Genomic DNA, 27,879 nt, shown 5'->3' with positions numbered 1-27,879 from the left:
CTCAGCTGCTGCAGTTTGAGCTGGGGACAGGAAATCAAATTCTTCTGACTAGCTCTCAGATCAGAAAACAAGTTTATTTACAATGTCTTACCATTTTGGAACTATTTTCCATTAGTTTGGAATCTTAATCCCCACAGAAAACTTTGCATATCTTCAAACTGTAAAACTGTTGAAAAGTTTAGGGGGAAAAGACTGAACGAGATCATCATGTCCTGACTTCTGTCAATCTTTGGAGGGGGCTTTCCAATCTCTTTTAAAATGTTGGGGTTTTGTTTGTTGTCATGTGTTGTTGTTTGTTTGTTTTTAGTTGAATCTTTCCTATTTATTTATTTACCCTTCTGTCTGAATAATACTTTATTCAATTAAACAGAAGGATCTATTTTTGAGAAAGTTATTTGTATTACTTTATCTTTCACAACTCTTTCTCTCCATGGTGTTTTTTTCTTTAAATTTCTTCAGACAGTTATCATATGTAGCTGTAATGTCTGTATTTAGAAAATATCTAACTAGATTTTTGCTGCTGGTGGCTTTCTTCTCTTTTTGCATAAAAACAGTAGGATATTTTCACATAAAGTACTTTTAGGGTGTACACTACCCACCTTTTCCCTTGATGTTCAACTAAATATGTCTGTTCAGCTTTAAAAATATGAGGGTATATGCATATGCTTGTACACTTATTTGTAGTGCTATAGTGCATATGAGCTATAATCACAATAAAGAACTTTATTTTGCCAAATGCTGTAGAAACATATGCACTGCCCCAGAAGACTTGCAGTCTAAACAAATAAATATGTTTCAATTTTTATGTCAGTGGGACATGGCATCAGTTCAAGAATCTGCATATTAGGTTGCATTATAGACCAGTATGATCTAATCTAAAAGAGCATGCCTATGCAGGGCTTTCTTGGTGTGTTCTATCCTTGTAATATATTAGGTATATGACATATTTAAGACATTTTAGCTGTTTCATTTGTACATCTACATTTATGTATACATATTTATAACATGGGTTCAAAATCAAGCTTAATTTTAGTTTTCTGTCTACATAATACTTTTGCATGATAACTGCAATCACTCATTGAAACATCTAGCTCAGAAAATTACTTTGCATTATGTCACATTATATCTTTGTAATATGTAGTGTTATTTGAATACTTTTGATAATTCTTTCGACAAAAAAAAAATGACTTTTCATGTTCACAAGGTATTCTACAGACATGCCAGCCACTGGCTTATGCAAAAGATTGTCACAACATCATAAAGTTACAAAAATTAGAAGCACTAAGCCTTTTTATTGTTTCAAGTTTTATAAGGGTAGATTCCCCTACTGTTGCTGGCATTGCTCCTTTCCTATAAGTGGAAAGAACAGACAGAACTTTGTATGTTATGTCCTGTTTAAATGTCTTTGGAAGCCAGAACACCTTTTCTTTATAAATTACTTTCTTTGCATTTGCCAGGAAACATTCGCTCACCCAGACAGCAGAATAGCTGTATTAAAAGCATATTCTCTCTCCAGAAATCCTGCCTTAGATCTTAAAATTCATGTTAAGGATTTAAGATAAAACGGGAAGAAAAGAAGGAGAGAATATGGAAAAGCACCTGCACTCTCCAACCCTAACTTTGTCCTGCCAAATCAACTCTTTCAGACTGTGTGTAAGACAGTGCACATACATACTTCTATAAATCTTCTTAGCTTTATCTTTGTTGCTCAAGGATGAAAAGGGAGATCTTTTTATACAGAATTCACTTATTCATTTCAGTCCTTTCACTTAGTTGTCAAAACAAAACCTAATGATGCAGTTTCCCATTTTTACAACATGAATCAAGGAGATAAAATCTTTATACCATTGGTCCTGTGTGGCTACTGGTATAATAGCAGAATATGTCACAAAATGACATTAAGCATGCAGAGTCATAATTTAAAAAGTATCAGTTTTCATTCTTATATCATAATTCTAAAATCATAGAAACATGAACAGCATTATTCAGATTCTTGCTCACGGTTATATGAGCCTAAGTATTAACTTAAGTCAGAAGATAAAATCTTAACTGAGGGTGGAATGTAGGAAGTTCTACCTATTTGCTTATTTAATTTATTCAAATTACAATATCAGCAAAATTTGTTGTAGATGTTAAAACTGCTTCAGGCAGCTCAAACTTCTGAAGTACATAGTCTTTTTTGTGCACAGTTGAGAAAAACTGCACTTTTCAATTTGCTTTAAAAACAGCCCTACATATAATAATATAAATTAGAGGTGCTCCGATATCATAGTGATGCTAAGAAATTAAAGAAAATAGAAAAATATAGTGCATACACATTAAGAAATTAAATAAATAAAATCCAATCTGTGCTTTCATTCCAGGAATTAAAGGTTTACTATTTATTTCATCTGAATTGTATTATAAAACTCATGCAAACACTGAAATAGTTAGCTATGCCCGTGGTCTGCTGTAATGTAACTTTTATAGAGGTGTTGCATAGGTCACTAGGTCACCCATTAAACAACCGCTATACTTGCTGTCATCTCTGTCCTCAGAAGACATTTGAGTTTTTGTTGTACATGTTAAAGTAAAAATTCCTACTCATCTGTTTTTTGTTTGTTTGTTTTTGTTTGTGGTTCTGTGTTGTTTTCCATGAAACATTCAGAGAGGTCGACTGAAAGCTGTTTGAATAGCCACATACAGAGGGTGGTGATCAGTGGTGACAGAGCCCTGGCACAGATTGCCCAGAGAGGTTGTGGTGTCTCCCTCCTTAGAGATCTTAGGTCCTGTAGGTGCCTGTTTGAGCAGAGGGGTTGGACCTGATGACCTCCAGATGTCCCTTTCAAATTCAGCCATTCTATGATTCTGTGGTTGTTTTATATATGTCTTCTGGAGAGAATTACAAATTCATATTAGTTTTTTGCTTTCTTGTGATACTTATTTTTTTTTATCTTTTGAGCACCGTGCAGTATAGCTTTAGCGTCAAAAGTATGCGAGTTATTGAACAATGAAGTAGGTGCTCATTTTCTGCAACAGCTGCAGTAATCTGTGATCCTGTTTAATGTATGCTAATTATGTTAGCAGTGCCATGATTGATATTTTGCTTATCTCTCTTATTAATTTATCAACTAATTGTTGCATTTCTAGTAACTATAGGCTATTTATAACATAACTTTTGATAAGCAGAATGATCTACACAGTAATAGCAACAAACATTTCTGATACCATGTAGTTCTGAATTAGGACCCTTGCCATCACTCTGATTAGGTAAAATCTGGAAAACAAAAATTAGTTTAATTAGTTTTTTTATTGTTGTGTAGTAGTGAATGAAGGATGCTAGTTTGTTTACTTAATAACAACAATAATCATCTAGTTTTAATAGACTAAGATATTTTTTACTATCCCGCTTTAATTGTGAACACTGATAATTTACTAAACTGCAAAGGCTATATGGTGGTCTACATTTTTTTCAGATTTTTTTTTTTTTTTTTAATAAGAGTTTCCTCTTTGCTTACCGGAAATACTTGTGTTTTTTTGTTTGTTTTGTTTTGTTATTGCATTGCATATTCCCACTAGATTTAACATACGCTAAATCCACTAAAGTTAACTTACAGTTAATCAAAATCTTAAGTGTCAGTCCATATTTTTAATTCATTCATTTATTTATTTATTTATTTATTTTCCTGGTGCCTTGACCTGCTTTTTTCTGAAATGCGTTTATTTTTCTTCAAATATTGTCAATCTGTCAATCTGATTCAGTGTCAGTGAAGATATTATTGTTGTCTATAGTAGGTTGATCAACAAGCTTTAGAATATGAATTATTTATGGTATATTTTTGAGTTTTAGATACTAAAAGCCACATTTTGAAAGCTGGTACCCTAGTTTTTATTTGCACACAAATTACATGCATATATGATGTGTCATAATTATGCTCTCATTTTTTTTTCACATGTGGTGTCCTGACTTATCCAAAGATCATTGTGGACATCTTTGATCATACATATCAGTGTATGTTTCACAGTGAATGCATGAGCATCCTTTATATGTATAAACTGCATGTTCAAAGCTCATCTATTTTCTCCTTGGCTTCAGAAGAATGCATGCTTTTATATATTCCCTATTTAATAGGTGAATCAATCTAAGAAAACCAACAGAATTCTTAATTTAGTTACAGGCTCAAATAGTGTAGGTCTGGAGGGTAAAAAGTTCTGGAGAGTAAACCCCAACCTGACTTAAAAAATGCAAAAGATGTGTGAACAGACATCATATTTTTACTTTAGAAACCCTATTCCGTCATCAAAGGAGGAAATGTCTGCCACTTTTTGTGGCAGAATTGGAAGTGAAATTCTCCAAACGAAGAGGAACAGTTCAAGTCTTTGTTTTCCTTCTCATTTTCCACAATGATTGTGGTTTACAACTCCTAAGAGCTGTAACTTACAACTCTGTTCTGTCTGAACTGTGGGAACAAGTCAGTGGCTTTAAGTTTCTGCAGAGCAATGAGCTGTTTTCCAAACAGCTTGCTAGACTCAACACTGGTAGGTTTGATCAAAGGGCCTCTAGGCCTGAATTGCATGTGGGAGATTCCAACTAACAAAGAGGTTGAAACACAGCGTGATTGTGATTGCAGTCAACAGGAGATCCAAAGTTAAAGCTAAAACTCTAAAGTTATCACCACTTTGACCTGAATTTCTTTGATTGTGTTTTGGATTTATATTGAGAGGTCTTAGTTCTGTGTAGGATGATAGGTACAATATTACTTGTTCTTCAATACTGTTGCAGGTGTCCCATATCTGGTCTGTTCTTTATTCTCCTAGGATTTTACTGATAATTTAAGAATGTGTAGTGCTAATATATTGTATAAGAGTTGCAGAAAAGACTGGCTAATGGTCCTTTGAATATAGTTACATTTCAGCTAATAAAATACACACTTATAGAATCATGCATTCCAAATATTAGACGTACAGTAATATGGACATTTTCATTAGGTATGTTGTACCAAAAAGACCACTCACCATATATATCTTGTTCTAAGTAAATTTGCATTTAGATACTGATGCTTGTTCGGAACATAGACTATTGTGAAATTTGTCTTTAATGTTAAACACTATGAGTTAAATGTAAACCTGTCTTGTGGAGCGTATTACCCCTTAGGATGTGCACATAAGCATTTGTTGTCAGTACAAGTTCTACATATCATATCTAGTGTAGAAATACACTGTCTTTAAAGAGAGTCTTCAACTACCTTTCATGCCTTCCTATTCTATTGCATTTTAAGCCTAACAGTTGCCTGCCATCTATAACAGTTTACGTGGTACCATTCTCTGGTCCCTATAACTTCTGACAGGTGTGAAACTTTCATTTTAAGCCTATGGAGTAATTTGAGAAAAAATGTGGATATTCACTACTGTTTGTTATTGCTTTTTTGTTTCTTTGGTTTTGTGGAATTCTTTCAAGTCCGAATGACAAACTAATCATTAAGTATAGAAAATTTTGCTTTACTTGTGAGTCCCTTAAAGATCCAATCCATATTGGTTTTGTTTGTTTTGTATTTGTGTTTAGTGGATTCTGAAATACAAAAATTAACTCTTTTATAGAACATGATTCCAATTATTTGAGCCACAACCATTGATGAATACAAATCAAGATCAGTTTTCTGGGAATAAGCAAAGAGGTCACTGAAATCACTCACAGATATCTCAGAACACCTCCTACAACTACTTCCATCTTGCAACACATTTAAGTTCCATATCCTCTGATCCTGAAAGAAAATGCAAGACCAGTACAAATAGTTTTATTGTCACTAGGAAAATAAAAAGAGCTAAACTGACATCAGAACTAGTTGAAACTAGAACTATAACTAGTCCATTATAATATGGACTTGAAGTTACAATATATTTTTTTTTTTTTACTTATGTGAGGTGTTAGATACTGCCCAGAAGTCTTATGACCCAGAAGAAAGACAGGAGTTACGGGACTAGAATGTCACAGATATGGAGGTGAATGTGCTAGCATTGCTCTGTAACTTGAAGTGAGGATTAGCTTTGTTCCCATTTGCCAAGTCTGTTCTCCACAACACCATGCCCTGATTTGACATAGTTTTGGACCTTTACCAACATCATGTAGCAATAGTGGGGAATGGAAATGATTAAATAATTTATGAAACTCCTTTCAGTTTCTCCATGTTAAATTTAATAATTTCTTTACATGTCAGTAAGTCACACTGGCTTCTTCATTTCTAAAAATTTAAATTATGTAAGGTATTTTCTCTTTTAAAGCAACCTATGATTCTCACCAATTTTCTTCTGTAAGAGATTAATTTAAGTCTGCCATGAACTACATTATTTTTCTGCTTTTGTTCCTGTGCAAAATATAACAAATTGCTACACTTCATCTTCAGAATTGGAAAAATAACCTTTCTGATACCATCTACATGTAATTTTTCAACACACCGTATTTACCACTATAAGTTGTACTTATTTACAAGATTGTTAGAGGTAAATGTATCATGCTGAACTCAACAGCTCAACAGAGGTGAGGCTGCTGCAGCTCCATGTCCCCAAGTCCAATCAGTGGCACATCTGAAGCAGGCACACACACACAGAGCACATATTTACACTATATGTGTAAATATATAAATATATAAATACATACGTACATAAATACATAAATAGATATATACATGGCTAGCCACACAGATCATGAACAGATACTCAGAACACTCATGCAAACATAGACATGCTTCAACACCTTCATTCAACAGCTTCATCCTATCCCATCTCTGTCTGAGCAGGATGGAAGTCCACCAGGGGGAATATGCTGGACTGAGACACTCAGTCCAACCCACAGCCACACCTCATTCTCAGTCTCCCCAGTTGCTCACATCTGGATATAGGAGCCCCAAGGCTGCAGCCCTACCCCAGTTGCAGGTGCAGAGCATCACTCACATACATACACACACATGCATGTCTTCATGTAGCCAGGACTCCCCTGGTCCCACAGCCAGCCCCTGTGCTCTCACCTTTGGGGACACACCCAGAGCTGGTCATGAAAGACCCACTCACTCCCTTGTTCCCATGGCACTTTATCTGCTCACAGGTTTATCCAGCTTGAATTTTGCTAGTGAAACACTCACTGTCACACCTCCATTTGCCTCCAGTTATTGGCAGAATGGACACGTGTGCTGACCCATGGCCTGACCCCAGCAGCTGCACTCACATTTTGTGCAAATTTGGTTCAGAATCACCACCAACAAATTCAATAATCTGCCATCTCATTTCTTAAATTTCACAAAGGTTTCAGCTACTTATCCACCCACTTTAAAGTAGCATGATATGCTTATTCTAATCATTAATTTGCTCACATGCCTGCCTATTCTGTCCCTTTGTAACACACAACCTCAAGCTCTAACTTTTATCTTTGCAAACTTTCCTCTGGAACTCTGCTCAAAGAGGGCCTAACTGTATATTGTTTTCTGCAATGAAGGATTCAAATATAATAATTCTTTACAAACCTTGACCTATAGCTTTGTATAGCACCTATTGAAAAGGGTACTATAAAATATTTGACCTAAATTTCAGATGTCTATGCCCAGAGGGCACCTGGGTTGGTGGGGGAAAGGGTCTGAAGGGACAGGGAAATTGCTTTCCCTTTCTCCTTCTTTACCTTTCTTTAAGCACTCCAGTAGCTTCTTAGAGTAATTTTCTATCTTGCAGTTTCTCTGTTTTGTCTTGTATATCTGATCATCAAAAATAACTTAATTTAAAAAGTTTGTGAGAATCACACAAGTTTTCTGTGACAACCAAGATCCAGAATGTTATTCTACTCTGACAGAAGCAATAATAGGCCTCAATTAATTAAGAGGATTGAAATATTAAGAACTGATTTCAAAGAACTGACTGTGCATATAGTCATAATGGAATACAAGAATACTGTGTCAAAAGTCTTGTTAAAATTGAGATAAATGACATCTGCTGCTCTCCTTTCATCCACAAATGCAGTCATAGAATGCAATTAATTTACAAGACTGTGATTAGTAAGGCATAAGTTAAGGGTCAAATATTGTTATCAATTCAGTCTTAGTCTACCCTATTGACACTTACGGGAGAGGAAGATCTTTTGGAGCATATTGTCATAAGCATTGCATCACTAAGTCCAATAGAAAATTCAATCAATTAAGTAGGAAGCTCTACATTGATTCAAGGGATCAGGTCTCTAGAAGTAAGCTCTGGAGTCACATGCAAAGTTAAGGTTTTTTATAAACACAATGAAAGCAGGTTTAGATTAGCTTACTCTCCATATTTTAATTCCCCAGAACCTTCACCTCATTTTCCTCATCTGCTTAATGTAGCATTTCCAGATCAAGCTATATCTCTGTGGGCATGGTTTTGGTCAAATAGTTTACAACTTAAACTTTATTAATAATAATAACAATAATAAATAATAATAATAATCCATAATACCTAAATCCTGGATCATTCTATGTTAAAGAACAATGTCGAAACACATATGGCAATATCTGAAAGTATTTCTGGAATAATGCCATAATTTGGAGTTTAAGTACCATAGTAGAATTGAGATCACATGCTGAGCACTGATATCTTTAGCTGTCAAAAATAAATTTAAATTAATTTACTCCAGATTTTCAGTTAAATTGTATTAGTATATACATGTTCTTTCTTCTTAATATATAGAATTGCCTTTTGTTCTGGGTTATGCTGCATAAATTCAGATTACCAGAGAACTTCATTAGAATTGCACAAAACAGCAGAATTGCTCCTTAAAGTATATGAATACATACATTGTAAAAAAAAAAAAAAAAAAAAAAAAAGGACTTTCAGCTTAAAATATTATTTTCTTATTTATTTTACATAGTGTTGTTTGCAATTATGATTTGTTTGTCTTTTATTATTTGAGAGTGTGAGAGTGGAGGTCAGCATGCCAAAAGCGAACAGTTACAGGCTTTCAGATAGTGAAAAGTATATAGTAAAGCTAAGAGATATTTGGGGACTTATTGAAGTCCTTGTTAAACATCCCACTTACTGTACAGTAATGCAGTAATGCAGTTCAATGCTATTTCACAAAACATATTCAGCTTTTAAAAACTTATTCAGATTATCAGGAACAATCGGTTGTATGAACTACTTAATTGATAATAACTTTATCAGAAAATGAATTGCGATGGCATACAAGACATTGAAAAAGCTATGTTAGAGTGCAGTATGAGCTTTGTTTATTTTTTTAGTAAGACTGCACAAAGTGTTAATATATTATGGGATACACTGCTCACACAACCTATTAATCATTTTCCAGTTCATGTTTTTTGATTCTGAGAATATAGAAACGTTTTCATTCTGGGAAATGCATTTGACACATTTTGTTTTACTCTCTAAGATATATATAAAAAAATAATAATTACCTTTATATCCTTTCATTTTAACATCCACACATTTGAAAGAAAGAACATTTTTAAAGTTATAAAAATACATGCTGACTAATCCTTGGCTGTAAAAATAATAGAGGAATTTACATGTAGAAATTTGGATCTTGCACCATGACTAGCTAAAAATCTTTACTGAGTAACTTTATGGTCACAAGCAGATGACTTTTAAAGTGCAAACTTTTGTTATTTAATAAACTCATTGACTTTTCAGGAATTTACTTTTTATCATATTATGAATATTTCAAATACTCTTGATTAGGTTAAAAAAAAAAAAAAAAAAGATTTCCAATACTTTTAGGAATATACTTGTTTGGCAATAACAATTATACAGTATTTGCCAATACTTGTCATGTATTTTTAAGGTCATAAATTATATCTATTACCTTTGTACTATATAAAGAGTAAATACTCTGCCTGATTAATTGTTGGATAATTTTCAAGGGAGGGTTGAGAATCCAGTTTTAGGAAATTAAGAAATCCAGATTTGATTGCTGAATTTGAGGAATCCACAGACCTTTTAAGGTCTTAAACCTTTAAAATAAGCTTTAAACCTTTTAAAATAAACCTTTAAAATAAGACCTTTAAAATAAGCTTTATTCTGTGTTTGCATTTTCTAGCTTTATCTTTTGACCATCAGATTACAGTTTTTCCTGTTTTCTCTTACATGGATTTTTTTCCCTTTTCTTTGAAATCATTGTGTACTCCAGAAATTTGCAGACCCTGGTCAAGTAAATTTTCTTAAAATTTATTATTTCTCTTGAATAATTTATATTCAAAGTTTTGCATTTGCATATCACAATTTTTTAGACATCATCTAACTGTTTTAATTCTTTACTGACCTTTCCCAGTATTGAATCGCCCTCTCCAAGGTTGCTTCACTGAAAAGTTTAATGAGTACTGTTTCAAACTGGGAGTGTCTGTGTTAATGCAAAGTAGAATATATATTGTGGAATAAGCTGTATATACACGGAAGAGATTAATTGTTTCTAAACTATTTCATTATAATAGCAGTGTCTCTGTTTGCAGACTTATATAGGATTTTTTTTTTTTTTAAGTCTAGATGTGAGGCTCTTAGTCCCTTCATGTCTTCTCAGACTTCTGATGCATTACAGCTAAATGGAAACTGGAATAATTCACTAAGCAAGTGTTGGCTGAACTAGGAGTTTTGGAACTTGAGACTAAACCTTTCAGGCTCCATGCCTTTAGCAAGAAATTCAGGTAGTTTTAAGAAGAATGTCATTTGCAGGAATACCTGTCTGCTAGGGAAGAAAAATCTGAATTACCTCCTTGTTAGGGAGCAAAATTTGTTATTTGTCCTGGTGAAGACCCTAAGGTTTTGATCCCTCACAGTTTGCAGTCCTGAAGAAGCACATATGGTAGTTATGTGAGCTTATCTAGAGATGGGTAAAGCAGTGTTGATTGTAGAAACTTTTAAGAGCTTAGTCACAGCTAAGTCTATTATGAGACTGACAACCTTAAATCTATATATACTGTAGAAGCGTGAAGTCTCCAACAAGGTATCGAGGAAGCTAACAGTAAAATAAATATGGTCCTGTTGAAAACTTGCCCTCTGTTACCAAAGTTACTGACCATATCCGAGTACCTCAATGATTTTCTGGGAAATTAATATAGCCTTAAAGGTTGAGCAGTTATGGATCACATTCTGCCCTTTAGCTACAGCAGTGCAGTAATTGCTCATACTCATCTGGCTGTCCAGATCCTCGTCTCTGTTACTGCTTTGCAGATTATGAACTTTGGTCTTTCATGCATGGTGTACCTTCTTTTTTCATAGGTGTAGGACATTGGAATTGGCATGTTCTTTAGATGAGTCAAATCTGTCAAGCAACTCAGGCCAGTACATGTAATTGGCCTGTCTCCAACATTGTTTATCACTCTGTTAATTTCGGGTTATCTGCATACTTCTGTAGCATATAACATTCCAGAGTACTGGTGAAGATACTCGGTATTATAGGGCTAGAACATGTACCTGTGGGATTGCATTTTTGTGAAGAAAATTTTATACAACTTTTTTTTTTTTTTTCTGGAGAAATACTTTTTAACTATCATAAATATGCTGATGTTATGAATGCTTATTTTACTATCTGAGTGCTGACTAGAGAAAGTAAAATGTCTAAAAGGTGTCTATGATGTTCTAACATAGCTACCTCTATCAAATTTTAAAATGTCATCAAAGAGCAGTTTCAAATGTTTTTGATTGCAGATTTTCCATGATAAAGTGTTGACTGGTGCTAATTATGTCATCGTCTTCTATCTCATATCTGTTTTTGTATGATGTTATTAAGGGTCAATGCCAGAAAGATTAACTTAGTGAGCCACACCATCATCTCAGCACTTAGTAAAGATTGATTTAGACAGTTACAATTAGAGTTTTTCTTCAGTTCTGTTGTGGTTTAACCTGGCAGACAGCTCAGCACCACATAGCCATTCACTCCCTCCTTTCCCCCCTAAGTGGGATGGGGGAGAGAATTGTGAGGTGAAAAAAATCAAACGCTTGTGAGTTGAGATAAAGACAGTTTAATAGGACATAAAAGGAAGAGAAATAATAATAATAGTGATTATGGTGATAATAACAATAATAGAATGTACAAAGCAAATGATGCACAATGCAATTGCTCACCACACACTGACCAATGCCCATCTCATCCCCGAGCAGTGGTGTCCCCCCAACCCTGGCCCGTCACCCCATATTTATAGTTCAGCATGATGCCACGTGCTGTGGGGCATCCTTTTGGCCAACCTGGCTTTGTCCTCTCACAGCTACTGGTGCAACCTCAGCCTCCTCACTGGCAGGACTGCATGAGGAACAGTCCTTGGCTCTCTGCAAACACTGCTTGGCAACAGCTAAAACATCAGTGTGTTATCAGCATTATTCTCATCCTAAATTCAAAATACAGCACCATGCCAGCTACTAGGAGAAAAATTAACTCTATCCTAGAAGAAACCAAGACAAGTTCTCAAGCATTTCCCAAGCGTTGCAGGATTGTTACATAACAACAGTAATGTCTTGGAGAACCATCAGGCCAGGTTAATTTTGGGAATTAATGTTGTCTGCGCCTGCTGCTTTTAAAATGATAAGTTGTTACTTTTTTTTTTTTTTTTTCTTTGTGGTTTTTAATACTAGTTCTTAATTATCTCTAAATTAAATACATATGTATTCTTCAAAATATAGTAATTTATTATTATCATTTTTCCCATTCAACATTTGTTTTTCACTGACATCTGTAGTTGTCATTTTCAATAGTTTATATTTATTAGTAAACTGGTGTGTGTGTGTGCATTCATATATTTTTTTTGTTCCTCATGAGTTATAAACTCTTTTTTTTTTTTAGCTTTGTATCTTTCTGATAGTTATGTGACTATTATTTGACACTTGTTATTTTTCAGCTGCTTCTAATCATCATTTTATGTTAAAAAAATCCTTCTCCTCAATTCTGTTTATGATAATTTCCAGCTTTCATATTGCATTGTTTCTAAAACATCTTGTGTTTGTATTTATTTACTGAGATCCGATTCTGAAAATAAGAAATGTAGTTGTCCTAATTTCCTGCAACCTCGTGACCACAAGAGGGTTTTTGTTGTTGCTGTTTATTTTTATTGAAAAAGTGGGGTTTACTATAGATATTATTATTATTATTTGATACGAGAAATCTATCAGATAAGTTTTTTAAAAAGCTCAAGAAAACTTCTCTGGTTATAGCATTCAATTGCCACTCCACATGAATCCTTTGCTGTTACAAAGATTTTTTTCATATCAACCAGTGCTAAGGAAGTTAAACATGAACATGTTGGAGCAGGTCCAGAGGAGGGTCATGAGGCCCTCAGAGGGCTGGAGCAACTCTCCTGTGAAGACAGGCTGAGGGAGCTGGGGTTGGTCGGCCTGGAGAAGGCTCCAGGGAAACCTTATAGCAGCCTTCCAGTACCTAAGCGAGGCCTACAGGAAAGCTGGAAGAGGGACTCTTTGTCAGGGGGTGAATAGTGAAGTGACAAGACACTGGGGAATGGCTTTAAACTAAAAGAAGGGAGATTTACATTAGACATTAGGGGGAAATTCTTTACTATGAGAGCAGTGAGGTGCTGGAACGGGTTGCCCAGAGAAGCTGTGTATGCCCCATGCCTGGAAGTGTTCAAGGTCAGGGTGGATGGGGCTTTGGACAACCTGGTCTGGTGGGAGGTGTCCCTGCCCATGGCAGGAGGGTTGGACATAGATGATCTTTATGGTCCCTTTCAACCCAAACCATTCTATTGTTCTACAATTCTAAGCTACTCAACCTGCTTCTTGTTCTACATGGTAGTCTACAAAATACCTTCCAATATAACTGATCTTCTATGATACCCCATCTTTGGATTTAATAGTTAGAACACAGATGTATAAATAAAAAGGGCCTTGTTTGTAAATCATCAATAATGCTAATGCACCTAATGTTGATAGACAGCTCCTAGCTCTACTTCTGTCTGTCCATCTTTCCAAAATAAGTTGAATATCTTTAATGGTGACTTGCCAAGTTTTATTTCTAAAAAGATTAAGTATTTTTTCTCTGAATTAAAATCTTAGACCTTTCTGTCTTTATTTTGGGAGTTTCTCTCTGTGTTGCCACCTTAAGAATTTAGTCTCTTCCTACTCCTGATGCTGCGCTCTTTACTTTCCTATATTATCCTTAAGATTTCTCCTCTTAGATGCCAGGCTAAAACTAACTATAGCTAGCCTGTCCTCAATGTCCACATGTTCTCTGTAATGGTAACTTATTATTTTGCAGAACTATAACATGTCATGAATAAAGTAGGTCAGCTGACGTATACCCCATGTGAGTTGCTAAGGTTCATCTTTCCCCTTGCTGGATATGAAAATTGTGAGGAAGTCTACATTTGTATGAGCTAATGATAGGCTTTGGAGCAGAATACTGTTCCCTGGCCATGGAAGTGCCAGAAGTGCATCTGGGGACTGCTATGGTAGGCTGGCAGGTGACTGTCCTTTCACAGAACCAAAATGGTTGTCATGTAGAATTTCGGGAAATTGCTTGCTCCCAACATCAAACATTGAATATGTGGGGTGATGAAGGTTGAAGCTTTGATATGACAGATGAAGTCTTGAAGATCTGTGAGTGAACATATAAGTAAGATTCCACTGCCTAAACATAGGTACCTACCATTCTTTGAGGTGTCCTAGAGCATCCAAGACATGCATTGTCATACATGACAAGATATCTAGGTCACAGGCAAAGACAGATCTGTGCCTTTCTGAAGAAGTACCAGGCTACATACAATACACAATGAAATTTAAAATAGTACTGCATGCCTGAAGCTTTTTCAGTCTTTTTTTCACATCTTTGCCCTGACTCTGGATCTGAATTTCATGGATCCTATAGGGTTTTTTCCAGCTTAGTGATCTTTTCTTTGACTGCCAGTGTAGTTGAAAGCATACTCACAGCATTCTTGAATTAGAGTGCTTCCTTTGGTTTTGAAAGACAGGCTAATCTGTTTCATAGTGTGCCCCTTCTAAATTTACACAGACTGTCATAACAACTGGGGTAACATTTCCAGGGTTCCTAACCTTTTTATTATAATCTCTATGTATGAACCACCACAGATCCATCTTATCATCCCATTGTTCCACATCCAATGTAGTTGATGATACAGATACTGTATACATTTTCAGAGACACTGTCTCAGCAGAGTTCAGTGCATTCTGCTTGTGTTGTACCAAATTATAAACACTACGAAGCCTATGCGCTTCACCTTGGAAAATCTGGTGACAATAGTATATGGAAGATCATAAGAATCCATGTGGCCCTATGGGAACTACTACAGATCAGTGTTTATACTCTCTGAGGTCTAATCAACAGCCCTGATGCTGCCTAAAGATTCAAGATCACTGCATATTTATCACTGTATAAGGAGTTACATCTGATAGAAATGCTGTTTATAGAACAAAGGTAAAGATTCAGCCATATTTAGAAAGTGAGCACATTTCTGAAGCTTGAAAAATTCATCTGGACAATGAAACACATTAGCAAAGGCTGTAGTGTCATATTAAATAATGTGAAATCTATGATGTTCTAACAAGGACTCTTTACAGTCACTATTTCTTCATCTCTTTCCCACTGCAAAGTATTTGGGTAGAAAGCAACCCATAGTGTGGAACCCTTAACTTTAGTTTTTAACTGCATAGAAGTGTATTGTATCCTTGTTTCAAAATATGAGCATAATCAGGGCTTTCTGTCAGGAATACACTTTAGAAAAGAGGAACTGGCACTCAGCTGCACAAAATGTGCTATGAAACCAGAGAATGCAAATGGACTGATTAAAGCAGAAAACACTGCATTTTCTGTTTTTAAACAAACTCAAAAACCTAAAAATCCTCTGTAAGGTGGACTTTCCCTTACAGGATAAAATGGAATTAAAACAGTGTCAATAAATTGTGTGAGAGACTGTATCAGTCTGTGCATTGATAGTCTGTGTATGCAGGATAAGAACATTGACTGCCTGCTAATCTATTCCCAGATGGAGGTGGATGCAGACGAGAAGCGCCATCGCACACGCTCCAAAGGTGTTCGAGGTACGTCTCTTGCTTCAGTAAATCACTCAAGGCCCCTGCTCAAGGTGACCTTCATCCTCCAGAATCTCTTTGCACAATTCATTCTGACCCTTGCTTTTACACAACCTTTCTGGTAATTTTCTGTAGAAGAGGGGTACTTGTAATAGATGATAAATTTTTATATATTTTCCATCTCTCTGCAGTTCCCGTGGAACCAGCCATACAAGAGCTGTTCAGGTTAGTGCTCTGAGTGTAAAATGTATCCCCATTAGCAATTTAGAAAATTCATGCCTTTTAACGGGTATAATGCACTTTCAAGTTCATTGGTGGTTTGCTCATGCCCTGCTGCACTGATGAAATTAATTCCCTCGAGACTTGCTAATAAAAAGCATCCCCTCTTTTTTTCCCTTCAGTTATTTGATTTCTCTCTTTCTTTGTTGCCCTTCATCTCTGTAATACCTACCGCCTGCTTTTAGTATAATCTTTCTGCAGCACACCAGCATCTATATAATCAATTCTCTCTTTTTTTTTTTTTTTCTTTTTTCTTTTTTTTTTGCAGCTGTCCCACTCCTGGCTGTGACGGCAGTGGTCATGTTAGTGGCAAATATGCAAGGCACAGAAGGTAATATCTGTAATTTTTCATAATTTAGTGAAGAGATTTAGTAAACAAGTCAGCTGGCATGACCTTGATAAACCAAACAATTAAAAAATTTTTGAAATTAGACCTTCTAGAAGCTATTTGGATTCAAATTTCCTTCCTTCTTGCTTGCTTGCTTGCTTGCTTGCTTGCTTGCTTTCTTTCTCTCTTTAAGGCAGGGTATTTCATTTGTCTTTATGGTGCTATGCTATTCAAAATCTTCAAAATTTCTATCAGGAGTAAGAATCACATAAATTAAAACCTTTAAAAATGCAAATGAGGACTTACAGGACCTAAAACCTAAACCATACTTACAGGACTACTCTATCCATCCTAACCATGTAAGTAAATGTCACACAAAATCTAAACCACATTCTTGCTGAGGAAACTTGTTCTCATTTTCAGTCTTCTTTCTTTTTTTTTCCTTTTTTTTCTTTTTTTTTTTCTTTTTTTTTTCTTTTTTTTTTTTTTTTTCATGCAGCTTTCTTGATCATGTGACAGCAAATTAAAATTTGGCCTTACTTACATGGTTGGTGCCAGTGTGACTTCTGTTACTCTATGTATTTCATAAATGAATGAGAGCTTCTGAACATTGTGAGTTTGATAATCATGTTAGAGTTAAAGGTTGAAGTCTAAGACAAAATCACTGATAATAAGACTTCTGGATTCAAGTGTTACACTATAGTTATATCTTTACTTCAGTTTTTAAACTATGGTATGTAGAGAGATCTCCATTAAGAAAATGTGTTTAACTGTCTATTGTTAATAATATATTAAAGTCATATTATGTTATACATACATACACGTGCTTCAAACTAATTTAGAACTCAGTATTTAAATTTGTCTTAAATGTACGTGTTCAATATTGTCTTGTACATCTATAGAAACAACATTCATTTTCTGAATCATTTGTGCATGAATTTCTCACACAATGTTTTGAAAATTTGTTTAAGCTCAAGAATGCATTATTTTTTCTCATGTGCTGTACATTTTATTTGACATATTTTATACAGCAGCCTCTATTGTAAAATGGCTGATGTTTTGGCCATCTGAAGAGAGAGGTGTTCAAACTAGAGTTAAATTCTCCTGAAACCATTAAGATACTTTTCACTATTGACTTTTTCAGGTTTTAAAGCACTTGTGCTTTAAAATACATATATAAATAATACATATTTAGCACCAAATCAGATAACTGATTTGTAATGAGAAATTTGTTTTTAATTAATTAAATTGAAATTATACAGATGGACTTGATGTTTCTATATGTCCTTTCCAACTGAACTTTCTTCTATTCTATTCTATTCTATTCTATTCTATTCTATTCTATTCTATTCTATTCTATTCTGTTCTGTTCTGTTCTGTTCTGTTCTGTTCTGTTCTGTTCCGTTCCTTTCCGTTCCATTCCGTTCCATTCCATTCCATTCCATTCCATTCCATTCCATTCCAGTCTATACATTTGTGGTTAAGGCATTTATTTGAAAATATATATAAATATAAATATAAAACCGTGACGTTTGTCCACTCAGTGTTGGATGTATCATTTTCTAGAAGAAAATGAAGTTTAGGAACAAGTCAAAAAAAAAACCCACAAAATTAAAACAAGAAATTGTGGTGCCTGATATTAAAATTCCTTTGAATTACATTTTAAAAATATGAAACATTAAATATTTGTATTCAGATATTTTTTCCTAATCCTTTTTCACTCATAAAAATGGTAATGTTTTTGTGGTTATTTGAAGGATTTGGTTAAATTGGAGCATTGATTTAGAGGTAGCCAAAATGATTCTTCTTAAAACCGCTAGTGACTTCTCATTTCAAACCATGTTTACTTTTGTCCATTTTCTGGATGTAAATACAAGCTTCATCAGTAATTAATGAATGGCACCAAATTGTTCTTTTCATTCACAAATTTCATGAGCAGTCAAAGTTAAATGACATGATTATAATGCCCTTTCTACTTACAAGACTGTTAGTTACATGCAGCTAGCACGCAGTTTTCAAAAACAATAATTTTGAAACCAAATAGAAGAAAATTCTTTAGCTTAACAATAAATAAATAAATAAATCTTATGAGTTACACTAACTTTCACCTATGTCTCAGTGTTTGTGTAACATCTCTCTTTCAAGGTAGGGGGAACAAATAGCTGTAAGGTTTAGAAAGATTACATGCAGTCTGGAGACATCAATTCTGTATTTGCTTTCTTGACATGATTCTGGTATGTCAGTACATGAACAGACTGAATCTCAGAGCTGTTAATTAAATGAATTTTGGGGGTGGATGCACAAAGAATAAAAATTGGAAATACACCAAAAATTCCTTTTTTAATGACTAAAGAATTTGTACGGCATTTAAGTTGTTTTCTTGCCATGCTGATTATCAATCAAAATATATTTAATTAATATATGTCTTATTTAGTGTAAACAAAATTATTTGCTGAAGCTTACAGCATACCTGTTTTCTGAAATAGCAATATGTATTTTTTTAATCTTGTCCAATCAACACCTAATAATTTTAAGTTTTTGAAAGAATTTATAATCTTTTTCTTCTTTCTAATTTGCTTTTTGGGTGGGAAAGACCCTCCAACAGTTCTTCCAAGGAAATCAGACTGTCTTAAAAATTTCATGTGCTGAGGGAATTGCGTATCTCGAGTGATGCCTAACTCAATTCCGTTTAGGCCTACAGAGTATTTTAATGAGGTTAAGACCTTTCCATTCAAAATATCAGACTAGCTCATTATGAGAAATGAAATATATTCACTTCCACTAGATGCATTCAGAGTTCTCCAGCATTATTCTATTTATTTATTTTTATAACATCTTGAAGTCTCTAGAATTTCTGGTTTTGCTTTGTTTTTTTTTTTATTATTTTTATTTCATTTCATTTTATTTCATTTTATTTATTTTATTTATTTTATTATTTTATTTTTGTCAATATAATTTTATCTTTATAATACCAATGTGACTCTGAAAATGGTGTTAAGATACTAAATTAAATTTGAAATGAATTATGCAGATCTTTTCAAATTTTCAGGCAGATTCAGGAGATGAGATGTTCTGCTGACAAAATATTAGGTAGAAGTTAAAGGAGAGTTTTATCATATGTTTTGTACCCCATTTAATTATAAAAGGGCTGTTATTAAGGTTCACAAGTCTAAACCATAATCCTGCAATGCTACGCTTAGCCAGGGAAACAACCAAAACTTATAAGCCATTGAGGTGTATCAAAACACTAGACAGATACTAAGATAAGAAAATAGTGGTAACAAATTGTTGCGTCATTTCCATCTTTTTGAATTTTTCTTTGTACCAAACTTTGCTGTAAAATGAAACTTTGCATGACAGTGAATACTTTGCTGTAAGCTCTGAAGTTCAGGGCTTATTTTAGATTTCTAGATAGGCATGCTAACAAGTCAGTTAAGATGGACAGGCTGCTCTGCAGGGCAGTTTAAGGCAGAATGGTAGGATCTCTAAAATTAACTTGGAGGGAGCATCTTTCTCCAATGACTACATAGAAAGTTCAAAAAGATTAGCATTCCAGTCTGAGTGTAAGTGCCCAAAGTTAGGTAGTATTAAGAGCAGTGTCATATCTTTTCATTATTATTATTTTTTGTATTTTAGTAATAGCTAGAAACTTGAAGCTATCTTGGATCCTCTAGCAGCAGCTATGATGCACTGCCTAGATGTTAAAGTTTACATAGTAAGATTTCAGTACCTGATGTATATGTTTGCAGTCACCAAGGTCAACTAGAATACCCATACCCACAGTTCATGGAGTTAAAGAAATTTATATATCTTTGTGAAAAAAAAAAAAAAAAAGAAAAAAAAAAAAGTGAAAGATATGGGGGTGGGAGGAGGGACACATAGAGCCATTCAGATAAATGTGAAGACATGAAAAGATTTCATACCTTAGGAGAGAAAAGCAGAGGCTCTGACTGGACCACGTTCCTGACACTGCTTATTTTATTCACTTGGTAGCTTTTCAGGCCCATTATGGAGCGCAGTATAATAATGAACAGTACTCTTACACATGCAAAGCTGTGTATTATTTTTGAAGAATAAACATGATCCAGATCCTTGAACACTTAGTTGCGAGCAGCCAATCTGGTTATATTGCAGCTAGCTAAGACACACTAGGACAGTGCTCTCAGAACAATGTTTTCAGGATGTCTATCAGCTAACTCTCTGAAGAAAAATATAAATATTTGAATGTTCTTTCCTTGTGATTAGTCAGAAGTTAGCCAGTTTCATTAGTAAACTTTAAAGACAAAAGGATTCATATTCTATGTATACAACTATAAATGCAAAAGTCCAACTTCTGGTCACAGAAGTGGACTTACAAAAGTATCTGTAAGATACACAGGTGAAAATCCCATAACTACTCTAAATTAACTGAGCATAAACTGTGGCTTATGTTATTTGCCAAGTAGATGTGAATGACAGCTTTGGAAGTATTACGTTCTATTGTGTTCCTATGCATTTATTATTTACAACAAACAAACAAAAACAAAACTAAACATTAAAAAAAAAAAGAACACACACACACACAAAAAAAAAAAAAAACACATCACATACCAGTAGCTGTCTAAGGTTTGTCAAGTAAACAGGTATTTAGACACATCATAAAAATTTTAACTAGATTCTATGAAAACAAATAATTATTACATGCAGTAGTCTATTTTAAAAGTATCTTACTATAGTCATTTATTTTTTATATGTTTTTTCTCAAATAACAAAAACAATTAGATTCTGTAAAGGATTAATCACTTGCTAAATATGACATGCTTCAGAATGAAACACATTTTAACAAATAAGAGCCCAAAAAGGAATTTTAAGCTCATAGCTTGGTACTATATATATTAATTTAGGATTCTTTTAATGCATACATAAGTGTGAATTTGAAAGCAGATAAAATCACTGAATAGAAATTCAAGCTAAACACAATTTTAGTCTGAAACAATATGCATCAAATTTAAGTGAAGAATGAATTGTTAAGGTCAAATAATAAGCCTTTTTAATTTAAAATAGAAATACTTACAGAGTTCTCAATATATCATGAATTTGTTTCCTGAAAATAAGAATTCAGGTAAAATAATGCATCTTAAAGACTTAATCTGCCAAGGAATTTTGCATAACTTTTCTCCCATTCATATTGCATATATAGGTGTGGTGTTGGTTTTTTTTTTCATTAATTACTGATACAATGTCTGGCAAAAATATGCCAGCCTCAAAAATGAGGGGGGATCTTAAAATAATGTTTGGATCTATAATGTATGAATTGTCCCTAAACTTATAAAATGTATTATATTTTAATTTACCACCATTTTTTTTAAATCAGCCAGTTTTTTGGTGCTTTACGACTTTAGGTTTCTACCTATCACATTATACAGAATTATATAGAATTTTGATCATCTGTTAATTTTTAAGCATGAGATTTGTCACTTGATACACTTGATTTACTTAAATTTATAAACACCTTAGAATTAGCATTCTTCTTCTGATCAGGAAAAGCCCCACACACCCTTGTATTACCTTTGAATTATATACTGTAGTTAAGTCATCTATATTTTAGAATAGAGTGAGTGAAATAATTCAGACTCTCAAACTTCGAAATTAAAACACTCAAATGTCTCTCTCTTATTAGAAATTATTGAATTTCTCTGACTTGTTGTGCCATATTTCTTATTCAAATTTTTTCATTTCATATACCTTTTCACCCACCAGTTTGATTGCCATGGCTGCAACCGTGGGTGAATAATTGCCTGTCTTCACAGGAGCATGTTCTGGAGCTAAAGTCGAGTGCTTGCTTCCTGATGTATGCCTCATTTGGATTCTGCCGACAGCCTAGGGGCTGTATTATTCATGCCTTGACAGATAGCACTCACTAAAAGCATTGGAACAGGGCCAGGTACTGGCAGAGAGATAGTGGAGCATTGCAACTTGCAACTGAGAGGAGCATCTATAATACAAAAAAAAAAAAAAAAAAGAGAAATCCTCATACCTCCCTTTTACTGGTCTCACTTTGATGGAAAATTCATTTACATCAAAATAAAATACCCTAAAAATAAATACATTTTTTCTAAACCACGCTTGAAAGTTTAACACAATTTTCCACATTTAATTGCAAAGCTGATTTTAATTAGTAAGGCACTGCATGTGAAAAATGAAGATTCACTTGGGTGAGTGTAACACATTGCAGTGTCTGCTGAATGCTCTAATTAATGTATGGCTGCTGTACAACAGGGTGCACTGTGGGATATTTATGAAAAATTCTGTGCACGCAGACAGTCTATCTGTATTTTAGTTCTTGAATCCACAAGAATAAATAACTTTTCCCCCTTTATTCTTTATGAGGCATCATTGTGCATGCCATCACTCCATCCATAAACTTTATGGCATGCCTGTCCTTTTTACTATTTGTCAACGATATTATAAATCAGAAGCCAGGACATACATATTTTAACATTAATTTGATAGCAGAGCATGGCTGCATGCTGTGCAGAACCCAAGGTCCACTGATGCATTTGTGTTAAAGCCTATCCGCAAAACAGTGAAGTCCTTATTGTTCCTTCCTTTTTTGATACTGTGGAAAATTACACTGAATGCTGGAAGTACAGACAAATGCATATTCATTTCTCTCAAAGCTGATCACCAACCTTTAATATAATGTTAAATAATGATAAAATGATCTACTGGATATATACCTGAGGACAAAAAAGTACTCTGGCTCTGCCTCGGCAATTTAATTATTTCATGTAATGGTATATTTGCCATTATCATTTACCAAATGGATTTTGGTAAGTAGTAGTAAATACCAAGAATAATACTATAATTGTATTTTATACAACATAATTCACCATTCAGTATTTGTGGAAGGTGTTAATAAATGGAGAGTCACTGTTTTGTTAAATCCAGCTAAAGAGAAATAAATAAATAAATGCATAAATAAATAAAATGAAAGAGCATAGGGATTTTTAAACAGAACACTGCAAACAATAAATAAATGTGCTGACAGAGAATCCATAATGTATTAGAGTTCTGTATTGGCTGTTGTCTGGATTCAGCAATATATTCGTCTGATTGTTGATTAATGATTAGAAAGGTGCAAAGTTGGGTCTGAAACGTCAACCAGATATACACTAGCAATTGGTGTGTGGCTCTGCGTGCTAGAGCTAGTGGCCATTATCTAGAGCTTACTATATAAAAGAACCACAGCTCACTTCCTCCTCCCACCATATGGATTGGGAATAGCAATTTCAGTGGCAGCAAGTCTCTTCATGTGCCAGGAGTACTAGCCTAATAAAGTGAGGGGGGGGGAGGGGGGGGCGAAGGGCGGTAAAAATCAAAGGCAGAAGAGTGTTCATCCAACAGTAAGAGCACACAGCAGATTTTGGATGATCTTTCTGCAGTGGGTCTCTAGGTTTGCATGTTGCTCAAGTGATATGTTCATTTTCTTTGAAGTGGTGGGTGCTGGGTATATTTCTAATGCAGAAGTCCACTCACAGCCATTATGTTTCCTGTGGAAAAGTCTACATGGAGATGTTGCCATCAGCCACAAAATAGATGAAGAACATGGAGAAAGTATGTTAAAGAAAAATAAGTAAATAAATAAATACATCAAAAACAACAACAAAAATACACCCAGTAATAGAAGAAGATCCTGAAAGTAGCTATACATACTTTTCTTTGCCTATGGGAAATTTATTTGGTTGACCTGGTAGCTTTGCTGATAACATTTTGTTCTTGTACGAGAGAAATAAATTGTTTAAGGTTTAATAATTTGTGCTTTTTATAATGAAAATGAGGCTCTACAGAGTCCATTCACGCCTCTGTTTCCCCACTTGTAAACAGGGAGAGAATTTCAGGCATCTTAAGATGTAAAGAAAGAAGCATATATTGTGTGAAAACTGATATTTATTGGATATTTAAATACAGACTTTTAAGTGAGCACTGATATTAGAGGAAGTCTAACCTTACATTTCAGTACTTTCTGTCAAAAGCTTTTTCTGGAGTATATAGCAAAAGTAACTGATTTGTAATGAAAACGACAATTTTACATTTAGAAACAACTACAGTTTCCCTATTCCATACTTTGTGAATTACTTCTTCATATTTTGTGAATTACTAATGCTTTTCTGTAAAAATGTTGATTCTGAGATTTAGAAAGCTGGAAGTATCAAGACGTGTTTATTGTTGTGTATTTTAGTGATAACACAGTCATAGTTACTAGCCTTACACTAACTACATCAGAAAAGTCTGGAGCAACACTGGACACTGGCTTTTAGCATACAGTAGAGCTGCCTACATCCTTCTTATTTTAAGAAGAAATTATCTGAAATTTCTTCTTAAGAAATTAACTGAACTCTGCAAAAAATCCTTTAAAAAAGTGGCAGATGAAGTCAGATATTTCTTTCAAGTATTCATATCTTATGAGATCAGACACCTTAGTATTACCTGGACAAGCATAAGATTATAAAGAAACTAAGAAATCAAGAAACCTACTCTAATATGAAGAAACCAGATATGAAGGTCTGCATGGAACTTCTGCATGGTCTTAATCGCTAGACCTTGCTAGCAGAATAGTCCATATTGATGGAAAGATGATGAAGAGTCTGGAGTGTGTCACCTATGAAGAAAGACTGAGAGAGCTGAGACTGTTTAGCCTTGTGGTGGTTTTACCGTGCTAGGCAGCTGAACACCACGACCGCTCTCTCACTCCCCCTCCTCAGATGAGGAGGGGAAGAAGTAAAGGAAAGAACAACTCATGGGTTGAGATAAAGATAATTTAATTAAAGAGAAAAATATATATATTATTAAGGAAATATTATTATTAATTAAACAATTCAACTAAAGGGAAAAAAGGGAAAGGGGAAGAGGGAGGGGGAAATGGAATAACTAAACAAAACAAGTAAAGGCTATGTGGACGTGCAGAGGAAAGAAATTACTCTCTACTTCCCACAAATGAGCAATGCTTGGCCACGTCCTTGAAGCAGGGCCTCAACGCATGTAGCTGGTGTTCGGGAGGAGACTCACAACGAGAGCCCACCCCTCCCCTCTTCTTCCTTTTTCCACCTTTTATTGCTGAGTGTGACATCATATGGTATGGAATATCCCTTTGGTTGGTTTAGGTCAGTTCTCCTGGTGATGTTTCTCTCACACTTCTTTGCCCACCCCCTAGGAGGGTCAGAGAGAGTCCTGATGCTGTGCCAGCACTTCTCAGCAGCAGACACAACACCGGTGTGATACCACTGCTGTTCTAGCTACAAGTGCAGAGCGCTGTATGGGCTGCTGCAGGGAAAGTTAACATCCCAGACAGACCCAGTACAAGCCCAGAGAAGAGAAGTCTCAGGGGAGATCTTATTAATGTTTATAAGTACCTAAAGAGAGGGTGCAAAAAGGATGGAACTAAGCTCTTTTTAGTGGTGTCCAGCACCAGGACAAAGGCAATAGCCACACACTGGAACACAGGAGGTGTCATCTGAACCTCAGGAAGCACTTCTTTACTGTGTGGGTGACAGAGCACTGGCACAGGTTGCCCAGAGAGGTTGTGGAGTCTCCCTCCCTGGAGATCTTCAAAAGCCACTTTGACATGGTCTTGGGCGGCTGCTTTGGGTGTCTGGGTTGGACTAGGTCCCCTCCAGGGGTCCCTTCCAACTTCAACCATTCTTTGAATCTGTGTAAAAGGACGGAAATTAGGCATAAAAGAGTAAAGAAGTGAGAAAATAGAAACAAGTTCATAGGAAAAAGACAATAAAGAATAGTTGGTTGTTGGATTTTTTTTCCTAAAAATAAACTATCATGTGTTTTTAAAGACTTACATTGAAGTTCTTCAATAAGTTGAGACAGATCTTTCAAAGACATCACTTCTTATTAGTGGTTGGTATGAAGTCCTGCTTCTAGTCGTGTCAGCTCAGGACAGGGAAAGGAGAGGTACTCCTGAGATATCTTTGATGACAATAAAAAAACTAAATAAATATATCCACAGTAGAGAATCAAATGCCCAGGGGTTAAATACCTCCTGAAGACATCTTTAGCACTATACAGCTTAGGACACTCTAGAATATAACTTTAACCAGCTGACTAGACCTACTGAATTAGTCTCCAGGCTATCCACCTGAATCACCTTTCCAAGAAAATTTTGATGTTCACTGATAACATGAAAAGGGATTGCAGAATCTAATGCCTTTTTGTTATTTGCAGGGATCAACAGTGCCACACTTTAAGTACGCTTGGTATCATGGTTTAGCAGTGTAATGTCTACGAGGAAATACTCCTGAGAAAGAAGTTAGGCCTGTGTCTTAAACTAAGTTCGATTTATGATAAAATTTTCATCCTCATAAGGTCTCCATGAGAAAATCTTGCCCATGTTTGGCAAACAGGAAATAGGCATTCAGAATAAAGGCTAAAGCTAAGAGCTAAAGATAAAAGCTGTCAGGAATTTGACTTCTCCTATAAGTTACCCAGTGGTGACCCTCAAAAATGGACCCTCAAAATCTGCCTCTAATTTTGTGTCTAACTCTGAAGTCAAGTAGACTTGTATAGAGCTATAATGTAAACATTAATCTTCATCAAATTTCTGATATTCTACTAGGAAGCATTTATTTGGGCACCCTGGTAATTATCTTATATTAAATCCATAACATAATTATTACATTGCTAATCTCTTATCTTCTTTTCAGTGTAGCAAGTGTTTTTAAAGTCCACCAATTTGTGATCTGTACAAGCATAGCACTCACACACTATTTTATGCTTTGTCAGTAGAAGTTTGAACATATATCTCCCATCTTCTGGGAACTGTTGACTATAAAGAAGTTAATATGTCAGGATGCTTTTTGCTCTCTCAGTCTTTTTTCTCTTTTTTTCTCAGTCTGTTTTTGTTTTATGGACAATAATATATGCTAAGGGAAGAGGGAAGGAGTTCTGTCACTCTGAGGATAGAGTTACAGATAGACTCTCTGGATAGACTCTGGAAACTCTGATTCCAGTCCCAGTATTAGCACTTCATATAAAAGACAGACATTGACATTCATTTTAGAGAGGAACAGAACGCAGTCTTGACAAGATAGCAAAGAACATGGAAATGCTGTCTTTTGCATGAAGTATTAGCAAAGTGCATACTCGAAACCCAGATTATTGTAAAACCTCCTGAGTAAGCACTCTTCTTTGACATGTAGGATGAAGTTTCAGTTACCACTGGCAAAAGAGTGAAAACTGAAAAAAAATGAACACAAATTTCTCACACATTCCTGTATAACGGTTAAAGCTGGGAT

General features: G+C 34.8%; 1 protein-coding gene and 2 long non-coding RNA genes across 13 annotated transcripts in view; 1 reads left to right on the top strand and 2 right to left on the bottom strand.

Moving 5' to 3' along the window:
* LOC118164448 overlaps positions 1–11,786 on the bottom strand; it is a 31,219-nt gene extending 19,433 nt beyond the window's left edge. Inside the window, exons 1-3 of the long non-coding RNA XR_004749506.1 lie at positions 11,776–11,786; positions 6,370–6,374; positions 2,077–2,083 (exon numbers count right to left, since the gene is read on the bottom strand). This is a non-coding gene — a long non-coding RNA (uncharacterized LOC118164448). The remainder of the gene's footprint in view (positions 1–2,076; positions 2,084–6,369; positions 6,375–11,775) is intronic.
* The window catches only part of MYT1L (myelin transcription factor 1 like), a 327,925-nt gene that overhangs the window by 175,026 nt on the left and 125,020 nt on the right, over positions 1–27,879 (top strand). For all 11 annotated transcript variants that reach the window (XM_035321970.1, XM_035321971.1, XM_035321972.1 and 8 more), the window contains 3 exons: positions 15,942–15,996; positions 16,179–16,212; positions 16,535–16,597. In XM_035321970.1, coding sequence (XP_035177861.1) covers positions 15,942–15,996; positions 16,179–16,212; positions 16,535–16,597 — 152 coding nt within the window. The remainder of the gene's footprint in view (positions 1–15,941; positions 15,997–16,178; positions 16,213–16,534; positions 16,598–27,879) is intronic.
* LOC118164447 overlaps positions 25,067–27,879 on the bottom strand; it is a 3,178-nt gene continuing 365 nt past the window's right edge. Inside the window, exons 2-3 of the long non-coding RNA XR_004749505.1 lie at positions 25,987–26,282; positions 25,067–25,235 (exon numbers count right to left, since the gene is read on the bottom strand). This is a non-coding gene — a long non-coding RNA (uncharacterized LOC118164447). The remainder of the gene's footprint in view (positions 25,236–25,986; positions 26,283–27,879) is intronic.

This window comes from Oxyura jamaicensis, chromosome 3 (assembly GCF_011077185.1).
Source record: "Oxyura jamaicensis isolate SHBP4307 breed ruddy duck chromosome 3, BPBGC_Ojam_1.0, whole genome shotgun sequence".
NCBI classification, from domain to species: domain Eukaryota; kingdom Metazoa; phylum Chordata; class Aves; order Anseriformes; family Anatidae; genus Oxyura; species Oxyura jamaicensis.
This window is presented reverse-complemented; position numbering and strand designations above follow the sequence as displayed.